The sequence below is a fragment of the Lethenteron reissneri genome, chromosome 16 (assembly GCF_015708825.2).
Source record: "Lethenteron reissneri isolate LAM-NWPU_2019-01 chromosome 16, ASM1570882v1, whole genome shotgun sequence".
NCBI classification, from domain to species: Eukaryota; Metazoa; Chordata; class Hyperoartia; order Petromyzontiformes; family Petromyzontidae; genus Lethenteron; species Lethenteron reissneri.
The window spans coordinates 391631-404635 of record NC_083794.1 but is presented as its reverse complement, the minus strand read 5'-3'; the positions used below and the strand labels follow the sequence as shown (position 1 = coordinate 404635).

The window sequence follows — 13005 nt, the reverse complement described above, 5'->3', positions numbered from 1 at the left end:
GATCGGCAGCAGCCCGCAGTGGATCGGCAGCACCCCGCAGTGGATCGGCAGCACCCCGCAGTGGATCGGCAGCAGCCCGCAGCAGCCCGCAGTGGATCGGCAGCAGCCCGCAGTGGATCGGCAGCAGCCCGCAGTGGATCGGCAGCACCCCGCAGTGGATCGGCAGCACCCCGCAGTGGATCGGCAGCAGCCCGCAGTGGATCGGCAGCAGCCCGCAGTGGATCGGCAGCACCCCGCAGTGGATCGGCAGCAGCCCGCAGTGGATCGGCAGCACCCCGCAGTGGATCGGCAGCAGCCCGCAGTGGATCGGCAGCAGCCCGCAGCAGCCCGCAGTGGATCGGCAGCACCCCGCAGCAGCCCGCAGCGGATCGGCAGCGCGGCTCCCAGCCCCAGTGGCAGCCCCCGCGTGCGAATCCGGGCAGCGTGTCTCGGCGATGACGTCACTCGCCGGATGCATCGTCATCAACATCGTTACGTCATCGTCATTAACACTGTCATTGTCATCAACATCGTTACGTCATCGTCATTAACACTGTCAACGTTATCGTCATTAATATCGTCAATGTCATCAACATCGTCTACGTCATCGTCATTAACATCGTCAACGTCATCGTCATTAATATCGTCAATGTCATCAACATCGTCTACGTCATCGTCATTAACATCGTCAATGTCATCAACATCGTCTACGTCATCGTCATTAACATCGTCAACGTCATTAACATTGTCAACGTCATCGTCATTAATATCGTCAATGTCATCAACATCGTCTACGTCATCGTCATTAACATCGTCTACGTCATCGTCATTAATATCGTCAATGTCATCAACATCGTCTACGTCATCGTCATTAACATCGTCAACGTCATCGTCATTAACATCGTCAATGTCATCAACATCGTCAACGTCATCGTCATTAACATCGCCAACGTCATTAACATTTTTAACGTCATCGTCATTAACATCGTCAATGTCATCAACATCGTCTACGTCATCGTCATTAACATCGTCAACGTCATTAACATTGTCAACGTCATCGTCATTAACATCGTCAACGTCATTAACATTGTCAACGTCATCGTCATTAACATCGTCGACGTCATCGTCATTAACATCGTCTACGTCATCGTCATTAACATCGTCACGTCATTAACATTGTCAACGTCATCGTCATTAACATCGTCGACGTCATCGTCATTAACATCTGCTACGTCATCACTGCCACAGCCCGCTGTGGGGACGGCCACGTGCGTGATTGTTGTTGTGGTGGGGGACGGCCACGTGCTCACCGTGTGTGGTGGTGGTGGTTGTGCAAGTCCACGGTGCTTGTGTAACGCGAGGAGGAGCCGCGCTGCCTCGAGTGGGGGGCTCTGTGCGAGTGGGTGGCTCTGTGCGAGTGGGGGGCTCTGTGCGAGTGGGTGGCTCTGTGCGAGTGGGTGGCTCTGTGCGAGTGGGGGCTCTGTGCGAGTGGGGGGCTCTGTGCGAGTGGGGGGCGCTACGGGCTGCCAGCCCACAGCCTCCGCTGCCGCCACGCGGGGCACCGCCAGCGAGGAGGAGGAGCAGGAGGTGAAGTCGGCTGCCTCTCTCCCTCTCACGCGACTCTCTCCGCCTGCCGTCACCGCCACCCGCCTTGATCACTCCGCCGCTGGATGAAGACGCCGCTGTTTGTTTAGTTTGTCACCCCCCCCCCCACACCTCCGACGTGCACGCTGGGCGACGTGCGGTGCGAAAGAAGTTCGGCAAACAGGTACACGACGAGGCCTCCCCGCTGCCTTGCCATGTGCTCGGTGCGGGGCCTGGCGCGTCTGTTGTTATAAAGGGGCCCTAAATTAATAATAAAAAACACGTAAATATTAAAACACTGATGTTTTAAACTTGTACAGTGAAGTAAGTGTATCATTTCATTTGCTATACAGCCGGATAATACGACAAATCGCTAACCTTAAACACCCAGTCGTTCATAAAAGTTGAAGGCGGTATAGTACTATAGTAATAGAGCAAGTGCAGAATCACTGAACCGCAATTGATAGCTTGAAAGCATTAGCGTGGGGCCCTTGAAAGGGCGGGGCCCGTAGCCTTTGTAGCAGCTACAGCCGCTACACGTGTAGTAGCCGCTACACGTGTACAGTAGTTACTTTTGCTACTACGATAATCGCGCACATTGCAACGCCATTCCGTTGTTAGTCCTCGACCCTCGGTGTCCCCGTATAACGCGGCCCTGCCCAAGACCCACTCTCACTTTTCCTCACGGCTTTGGTGTTGATCAAGCACGGTTGGCAATGTACGGTGCGAAGGAAGTTTTAACGTGCAACGATTGGGGGGGTCGTTCGTTAGTTCGTCTCTCAGTCTATACACTACTACACTATACACTACACTACTATACACTACACTACTATACACTACACTACTATACACTATACACTACACTACTATACACTATACACTATACACTATACACTACTACACTATACACTACTACACTATACACTACCTACTATACACTACACTACTATACACTATACACTACACTACTATACACTACTACTATACACTACTACATTATACACTACTACACTATATACTACTACACTATACACTATACACTATACACTACTATACACTATACACTACTATACACTATACACTACTACACTATACACTACTATACACTATACACTATACACTATACACTACTACACTATACACTACTACACTATACACTACACTACTATACACTACTACACTATACACTACTACCTATACACTACTACACTATACACTACACTACTATACACTATACACTACTATACACTATACACTACACTACTATACACTACACTACTATACACTACTACATTATATACTACTACACTATACACTACTATACACTATACACTACTATACACTATACACTACTATACACTATACACTACTATACACTATACACTACTATACACTATACACTACTATACACTATACACTACTACACTATACACTACACTACTATACACTACTACACTACTATACACTACACTATACACTCCTATACACTACACTACTATACACTACACTATCACTACTATACACTCCACTATACACTACTATACACTACACTACTATACACTATACACTATACTAGTTCGTCTCTCAGGCCGCTTGTCCCGGTGAGGGTCCGCGGCGGCAGCGTGTTGAGTAGTGGCGGTCCACACCTCCCTCTCCCTGGCCCACACTCCAGCAACACTTCATTATACACTACTACACTACACTAACACTACTACCTATACACTACTACACTATACACTACTACACTATACACTACACTACTATACACTACACTACTATACACTACACTACTATACACTACACTACTAATCACTACTATACACTACACTACTAATCACTACTATACACTATATACACCACTATACACTACACTACACACTACTCAACTACACCACTATACACTACTATACACCACTATACACTTACACTACACTATACACTACTATACACTACACTATATACACTACACTACTATACACTACACTACTATACACCACTATACACTACACTATACACTACACTACTAATCACTACTATACACTACACTACTATACACCACTATACACTACACTACTATACACCACTATACACTACACTATACACTACACTACTATACACTACTACACTATACACTACTACACTATACACTATTACACTACTACACTATACACTACTATACACTACACTATACACTACTACACTACATTATACTATGATAATTGTTTTTTTACCCTTTTATCTGACACCTTTTTTTACAAGGAGTCTGTTTACATAGACCACAATACCTGCAGTCATAATGCAAACAAAAAACATAACTCTGATAATGTGCACTTCCTTGAAGTTGATTGGTCCACACCCGAGACAGCTTTCCTTAGAGCCTAGTCCTCACATGGGTTGGACCAGATGACGCCAAAAGGCCTTTTGGCATGACTCCTTGTAAAAAAAAGGTGTCAGTTTTGTTGCCAGATAGAAGGGTAAAAAAACAATTATCATATTTTACTGGCAAATGAGGTTCCAATGGTGTATACACTATACTACTATACACTACTATACACTACTATACACTACACTACTATACACAGACTCTAGCTCTTCCTGGGGAATTCCCAGGCGTTCCCAGGCCAGCAGAGCGACATGGCCCCGCCAGCATGGGCCGGCGAAAACTTGGGCATGGCCCTCTGAAAAAAAGAGTAAAACTAAACTATTGTTAATTTTAACAGTTAAGGCCCACTGAGCTATACTGCTCTTTTTCAGAAGCGGCCTGGCCACAAATGATAGCTCAACAAATTGGCTTATGTGAAAATCTATAGCAGCCAAATACTCTACACGCATTTTGATTCTACATGTGGAGGGAAAAACCGGACGACCCAGAGAAAAATCCACACCACTACGGGGAGTTAGACACGCAAACTCCAAATATACAGCAGGCGTCAGGGTCGGGATCAAACCCACGATCTCCTGTATACCAGGCGAGGTAGTTAACATCTCGCCACATCTCAGCGAGGCTTTCCTGGGTAAACAAGCGTCATAGTAGCAATGCAGTAAAGTAATGGGAAAGGCCGTGGTAGGCAAATCCACGGTTGTAAATGTTGTGTATTTTCTCCCCAACACACCGGTGTGCTGCACTAGTAACGAATTGCCACGTTCTGTTTACGTGACAAACCTTACTAATTGGCCGTGTGGGGTGGTGGCGGGTTTAACGACACATGTATATTTACGCGAACCAACCCAAAAAAAACCTATATTATGGATTAAATTAACATTACTTACCTTTAATATATATGGTCGAAGTCCATGATTAGAACGATGATGACGATGAGATGATGGGGGAAGGGGTGGTGAGAAGGAGGAGGGGCTCAGCCCACCCTCCGCTCTTTCTCCGGGTCATCAATGGCAGGTGAGGTGGGGCAGGTGAGGAGGCAGGAACAGTGGCGCTGCTGGCTGGATCGGTGGTGCTGGTTCTTTATAAAAAGTGAGGGTGGTTGCGATGCGGCACAGTCTACGTGATGAGCTACGCAGTGGCGCGGAGGAGAACCGCGGCCCCGCCAAATTTGTAACTGCGTGTTGAGGATCCGTGCTTACCCGTGGATACTCAAAATTTTCAGGCTGCGTTTGGTAAATTGGTTCATAGATAATAAACCGTGTGTACATGAATTCCGCAGTTGTCAAGTCCGTGGTTGGCAAGGGATTGCTGTTCTTTAGGAATGAAGTTTTGTGGTCAACGTGTGTCGGCGCTGCCGTTTTGCTGCCCTGCAGATGGCGCCGGGGCCCAGAGTGGATCGGGAGCGGGAGTCTGGAGGCACACGGAGTGGGGGCAGGAGGAAGGGAAAGAGGACGGCGCCGCAGGGTGGAGCCGGGGGGGAGGCCGCCTGTGGTGAGCGGCCCCGCTCCCCCGGCGTCCCCTCTCCACCGCTGCATTCCATCGCCCCGCCACAAATCTCGTGGGTGGCGCGTTTGTGATGTAATCGTCCCCCAGATATTACTCAACGCAGAGCGATCGTTCGCATCGCAGTCGGGCAATGTCAGTGACCAGCCGTGCGGTGGTGGCTGCGCACGTGGCCTGTAGTCCAGGACTGTGTGTTTGTGTTTGAGGAGCGGTAGTGGAACGGTTAGCACGAGGAATCCAACGACACAAGTTCGCTTCCCGCTCGCGGCCAACACAGTGACGATTATCTGAACCCGGTCCTGGGCCTCAATTGAGTAGCGAGTGTGATATCTAAAAACGTTACCACGAGTGAGACGGAGGTGGGCGGGCGTGGTGCTGACCACCCACCCCCTCATTTGCCGTTCCGGCCTTCGTAGGTGCTCACTAACAGCACTTACCTCAACAGTCTGTTAAGGCTATACTGGGGATCTTTGTCTTTTGTGTGTGTGTGTGGTGACGTCACCGGCACTGAGTTGGGAATGGCGCTTGTTGTTGTTGATGCGTGTTTGTGTGTTTTTCCGGCCGGCTCAGTGCCGCTCGGAGGGCGCAAGGCCGCCGCGTCCTGGGCGTGCCGCGGCGTCGTGCAGCTGGCGAGCCAAGGGCCGCTCGGCCTGTGGGGCCCGGGCCGACTGCAGCAGGTGCGCCGGGGGAACGCCCCACTGCCCGACATGCACGGGGTTCCATTCTTGAGCTCATTTGATTTGTTGCGCTGACGACGATCGTGTTTGACCGGTGGCACGGCTGTTCTACAAGGGAGTTCGTGGTGCGCGAGCACGGCATGATTGGGGGTGGTGAGGCCGGTTCATAAATAATATATGGGACACTTTTGTAGCCGGTATCAAGATGATGAAAAAAGAATAGGCTTTACCCTTTCTGGCAAGAAAACAGGAGGTGTTAAGATTTTCAAACAACAAATAGGCACCCATCACAAGGCATCAAGTCTGCATTAACCACACATGCTTTGTGGTAAAACATGCAAACAAACGTTTAAGGCTATACATGCAAGTTTTCATGTTTTACCACAAGCACATGTGTGTGTTGAACATCATTACACCTGTATTCTTGCCGGAAAGGGTAAAGCCTGTTATTTTCTTCATCATCGGTTCATAAATATTGAAGTTGATTTCAGGTTTGAATTCCCTACGTATGGACGTGCTCCACCACCACAGTGGCAGCAATGGATCAGAGGTGTTCTTATCCCATTACACCTTAAAATAACACCTCGTAGCCATGACGATAATGACACATAACCGAGGGTAAGAGATAAAGGTGCAGCCCTGCAATTGCATGCTCGCTCGTGCGCCACCCCCAGCACGAGCGACCGCCCCCACTCTCCTCGCTCTTTCCCGACTCCCCTCTCTCCCCTCTCTCCGTGCCACCCGTGTCGTCGTGCGACCAGATCCTGAAGCGACAGTCCGCGTGCTCGGTGGCGCGCTATGGCGTGATGCGGAAGGTCAGCCCGTTTGACCGGCGCGTCACCTGCCTGGCGTGGCACCCGTCGCGGCCCGGCACGCTCGCTGTGGCCTCCAAGGGCGGCGATGTCCTTCTGTGGGACCACCGTGCTCTGGAGCCCCTCTCGCTCCTCCTCGGGGTGCGTTCCGCACGCCCGCGATCCGCCAGCGGAGCGCGGTTCGCCGATGCGCTTCACAGGCGTGTTTGTCATGGCCGGGTGGCTACGCAGCGGTGACGCTCGGCGTGCCTCACGGCAAGGAGAGCCTGGGTTCATTTCCCGACTCGGGGCGCCTTTCTGTGTGGAGTTTGTATGTTCTCCCCTGCTGTGCATGGGCTTCCTCTGGGTTCACCGGTTTCCTCCCACTCGATCCAAATGCTATGAGCCAAACATCCCAATGCTGAAAAGGATCTGCAAATTACTCAATTGGGATAACACGGTGTAGCAGCAGCAACATCGCCCACTCCTGAGAAAATGTGGAAGGACCCCCCCAGAGAGGCTTTGCTGGGTAAACAAGTGCAATACTAATAAAGTAATTATTCAGCCCACGTGGAGGAGATGGGTGCCTTGCTACGGTGCTGTGTGACCAAGGTGCCAAGTATCTGTGCTACGCTCCGAACCCAGCGACCCGAGTTCGATTCCCACTCACGGCCAATACCAGTGGCAATTATCTGAACCGGTCCTGGGGCCTCCCCGAGGTCAACTCAGCTTCAAATAACTACCTGGTGCGGTGTGTAAACATCGCACTGGGGAGACAAAGGCGGTCGGGCATGGTGCTGGCTACCCATTTCCTTGTCTTCATAGGCGCTACACGATAACAGTACTTGCCCCAAAGATCTGCTATGGCTACACGGGGGATCTTTGCGCACGTGCGTGTGTCACACCGCAGAACGGACCAGGAGACGCGGTGGGCGGTATGCTGTTCGACCCGCGCGATGCGGCCCGCGTGTTCGTGGTGTCTGGGGACGGCTTCGCTGCTGCTGCGCGACGTGGAGGGGCGCGCAGGGCCACGGGGCCACGTCGTCGTCAACGCGCCGCAGTGCGTGCACCGGCACCACGACTACAGGTACGACGCCCAACGCGACGGTTGGGGTGTGGCGAGACGCCAGCCCATGCCTCAGTCTTCGCTGTCTACGCGGCGGCGTGTCCTGGCACAGGCACTCAACCCGGGGGGCATCAACTCGGCGCCACCGCACGGCTCTGCGCACACACCTCGCGGTGACGCGTCGTGCCTCGGCAGGGCGCAGCGTCTCGCGCGCACACTGCGCTGGGCTCGCAGTCCACGCCTGCGTCTTGAAATCGTTCATTGTTGCAGTTGGAACTGCCGTAACTCTGAATCTCGTAACGTCCGGAAATGAAATCACTACGATTGGAGAATGATCACCTTGGTGATCTCTTTCTTTATGTATACCCTCGTCTTAGCAGGACTTCACATCAGCATCGTTTCACCCTGTCCTGGCTCTGCGGCTGACGCATTACTCCGACACCTTGGTATAACTGTAATATATAAGATGCACAGTAACCCTCACAGGACACGCCTGGGCACCTTCTGGTAGAGCGAGGTCTCCCACTACGACGGGCGTTGCGCTACTGCCCGACGCGGCGAGTCCTCCATGCGTTGGTTCTTGCTCGTGCGCAGCGCGCTAACGCCGCTGCTGTCCTGCGCCTCTCGCTGCCGCAGCTGCTGGTACTGCAGCGTGGATGTGTCCGTGCCACGTCAGGCCCCTGGCTATCGGAGACAACCTCGGTCACCTGGAGATGTGTGGCCTCGAAGGCACTCCGGTGAGCTCCACATGGTTTTTTTTGGCGCTGTCAATGCAAAGACAAAGTTCTGCCCCCCCTGTAGCCTTAACAGACTGTTGGAGCAAGTGCTAAGGCCGATATGGCACACGAGGGAGTTGGTGGCAAGCACCACGCCCGGCCGTCTTTGTTTCCCGGTGCAGATGTTTACACACCACACCAGGTACTCATGTTCAACCTAGGGGAGGCCCAGGACCGCTGAGAAAATCACGCGCAGCACGCTAACCACTGCGCCACCGCTCGCCACCACCATCTCCCACATCACACGCAGTCCCGCCCGCCCATCTCTCTCGCCATGCGCCTTTGCGCAGCCCCATAGCCCCGTCCGGTAGCCACGTCACAGCTCCAGCAACCCAAGCTTCCTTCCTCCTGGGGTCGGTAAAGATAAGTAGTGAGAAGTGAGAAGTGTACGTGTGAAGTGTGTGAATGGAGTACGATGTTACTCAGCACTTCAGGGGTTCGATATAACTGAGGTGCAATATTCTACTTGTGACTTAATACGGGTGCAGCCCACATGAACGCGTGTCGCGTCTTGGTGTGCAATGTTATACTTTAGGGCGGCAGGGTGGTGGTGCAGTGGTAACACTCGTGCCTCAAATCAAAAAACGCCTGGGTTTTCAATTCCCGACTCGGGCACTTTCTACGTGGAGGGGGTTTACGTTTCCCCCCCTGTTCTGCGTGGGTCTCTTCCGGGATCTCCAGTATCCGCCTTAGTTAAAAATAATGAAGCATTGAAACCGGTATTGGCCAAACATCTCAATGTTGAAAAATGTACCTGCAACTTACTCAATTGGGATTACACACAGCAGCACCAACATGAGCCCGTGCGTGCGTGTACACGTGTGTGTGTGCGTACACAGTAAGATACCGTACAGAATAAGGTACCTCCTTAAGAATAATAATGATCAACGACCATGTAGGTTTAACACGTAGGCTTTTCATATTTTAGGCTTTTGGCAAAGACTTTGCAGGACCTTCCGAGTCTTGAGACTCGGTGCACTGATAATAATAATAATTTGCTTTAAGATTTGGAGGCTGAGAACTCCACAAGAAGAAGGTGACCCACGTGGAGTTCCACCCGCACTGCGAGTGGCTGCTGGCCAGCGCCTCCGTGGACCAGAGCGTGAAGCTGTGGGACCTCCGTGCCATCACGGACGACAAGAGCTGCCTGTACACGCTGCCTCACGACAAGCCCGTCAACTCCGGTGGGCGCACACACTCGCACACTTACACGTGAAGACAAACATTCCCCGTGTAGCCTTAACAGACTGTTGGGGCAAGTACTGTTAGCGAGTAGTACCTATGAAGGCTGGCACGGCACACGAGGGGGTGGGTGGCCAACCACCACGCCCGACCGCCTTTGTCTCCCCAGTGGCGATGTTTACAAGCCGCACCAGGTACTCATTTGAGGCTGAGTCGACCTAGGGGAGAAGGCCCAGGACCGGTTCAGATAATCTTCACTGGTGTTGGCCGTGAGCGGGAATGAACTCGGTTCGTCGGATTGGGGCACACGCTCACGCACGCACCTAGCCTGGCATAAGCACCGTGATAATATCACCGCCACTTGGTGGCACCACGGCAGCAAGATGTTAACTACCTCGACTGGTATGCAGGAGGTTGTGTTTTGATCCCGACCCTGATGCCTGCTGTATATTTGTTCTCCTCGTGGTCACGTGGATTTTTCTCTGGTCCTCCGGTTCTTTCCTCCACATTTAGAATCAACATGCGGGTTGGAGTAATTTGGCTGCGATAAATGTCCACGCACTAAGCCGCTTTGTTGAGCTATCATTTGTGGCCAGGTCGCTTCTGAAAAAGAGCTACATAGCTCAGTGGGCCTTACCTGGTTCAATAAAAGTAGTTTTGAGTTAGTTTAGTTTGGAGTGATTGGTGGTGTAATGCTGCCTCGCGTTGATCTCACCACGTGACGCTGCCGGCCGGGTGCCGCCGCCGCCGTTGGCCTGTGCCGTGCGCAGCGTACTTCAGCCCTGTGGACGGCGCCAGGCTGCTCACCACCGACCAGTACGACCAGATCCGCGTGTACGGCTGCTCTGACTGGAGCACGCCACTGCGCACCATCGTTCACCCTCACCGCCAGTTCCAGCACCTGACGCCGATCAAGGTGAGAGGGGACGGCACGCGCGGCACACACGCGCGGCACACACGCGCGGCACACACGCGCGGCACACACGCGCGGCACACACGCGCGACACACACACGCAGTACACATGCACACTACGCCCGTGGCCCGTGCTCGCAGGCATGGCGGTTGGGTCGCCTTACCTTGGCTAGCCAGGAGATGGCAATACACAAAGTGCATTAATCTCCCATCTGTTTCCATCTACAGTGAGGGAAAAAAGTATTTGATCCCCTGTTGATTTTGTACGTTTGCCCACTGACAAAGAAATGATCAGTCTATAATTTTAATGGTAGGTATATTTGAACAGTGAGAGACAGAATAACAACAACAAAATCCAGAAAAGCGCATGTAAAAAATGTTATAAATTGATTTGCATTTAATGAGGGAAATAAGTATTTGACCCCCTCTCAATTATAAAGATTTCTGGCTCCCAGGTGTCTTTTATACAGTTAACGAGCTGAGATTAGGAGCACACTCTTAAAGGGAGTGGCTCCTAATCTCAGCTTGTTACCTGTATAAAAGACACCTGTTCACAGAAGAAATCAATCAATCAGATTCCAAACTCTCCACCATGGCCAAGACCAAAGAGCTCTCCAAGGATGTCAGGGACAAGATTGTAGACCTACACAAGGCAGGGATTGGCTACAAGACCATCGCAAGCAGCTTGGTGAGAAGGTGATAACAGTTGGTGCGATTATTCGCAAATAGGGCTCCATGCAAATCTCACCTCGTGGAGTTGCACTGATCATGAGAACGGGGAGGAATCAGCCCAGAACTACACGGGAGGATCTTGTCAATGATCTCAAGGCAGCTGGGACCATAGTCACCAAGAAAACAGTTGGTAACACACTACGCCGTGAAGGACTGAAATCCTGCAGCGCCCGCAAGGTCCCCCTGCTCAAGAAAGCACATATACATGCCCGTCTGAAGTTTGACAATGAACATCTGAATGATTCAGAGGACAAACTGGGTGAAAGTATTGTGGTCAGATGAGACAAATGGAGCTCTTTGGCATCACTCATAACTCGCCGTGTTTGGAGGAGGAATGCTGCCTATGACCCCAAGAACACCTCCCCACCGTCAAACATGGAGGTGGAAACTTTTGCCCTTTGGGGGTGTTTTTCTGCTAAGGGGACAGGACAACTTCACCGCATCAAAGGGACGATGGACGGGGCCATGTACCGTCAAATCTTGGGTGAGAACCTCCTTCCCTCAGACAGGGCATTGAAAATGGGTCGTGGATGGGTATTCCCAGCATGACAATGACCCAAAACACACGGCCAAGGCAACAAAGGAGTGGCTCAAGAAGAAGCACATTAAGGTCCTGGAGTGGCCTAGCCAGTCTCCAGACCTTAATCCCATAGAAATCTGTGGAGGGAGCTGAAGGTTCGAGTTGCCAAACGTCAGCCTCAAAACCTTAATGACTTGGAGAAGATCTGCAAAGAGTGGGACAAAATTCCTCCTGAGATGTGTGCACACCTGGTGGCCAACTACAAGAATCGTCTGACCTCTGTGATTGCCAACAAGGGTTTTGCCACCAAGTACTAAGTCATGTTTTGCAGAGGGGTCAAATACTTTTTCCCTCATTAAAATGCAAATCAATTTATAACATTTTTGACATGCGTTTTTCTGGATTTTGTTGTTGTTATTCTGTCTCTCACTGTTCAAATAAACCTACCATTAGATTATAGACTGATCATTTCTTTGTCAGTGGGCAAACGTACAAAATCAGCAGGGGATCAAATACTTTTTCCCTCAATGTATATGGGATAAAGTTGCCCCCTCGCAATGTATGGGTTTTCTCCCTCGCGTATAAACACAAATTGACTGAAAACATCTTAATATGTAGAGGGCGGTAGAGCTTGGGCAGTTGTTGGTAGTGCCAGAACACCACGTGCTCGTCTGTAGCTCCTCCTCCTCACCTCTCCGAGTCGGTGACACGGCACACACGATACCGGAGCGATGGCAAGGCTGCCGGAGCGGTTGCCGGTGTAACGGTATGGTGCGGCGCGGCGTGCAGGCGACGTGGCACCCGAGGTACGACCTGGCCGTGATTGGCCGATACCCGGATCTGGTTCGGCCGGGGACGTCCGTCGAGCAGAGCCGCTCCATCGACCTGTTCGACACCGA

The 13005-nt window shown here is 51.4% G+C and overlaps 1 protein-coding gene across 1 annotated transcript; it reads left to right on the top strand.

Moving 5' to 3' along the window:
- Nucleotides 1–1485: 1485 nt before the first annotated feature.
- LOC133343095 (DNA damage-binding protein 2-like) lies at nt 1486–13003 on the top strand (the record flags this gene model as incomplete). The annotated part of the gene is given in 12 exon segments (XM_061552599.1): nt 1486–1747; nt 5320–5437; nt 6020–6126; nt 6888–7079; nt 7828–7908; nt 7910–8004; nt 8620–8662; nt 8664–8720; nt 9765–9779; nt 9781–9943; nt 10712–10857; nt 12896–13003. Coding segments are annotated over 11 exon segments (1125 nt in total), but the record flags the coding sequence as incomplete, so codon positions are not given.
- Between the last annotated feature and the right edge of the window lie 2 nt (nt 13004–13005).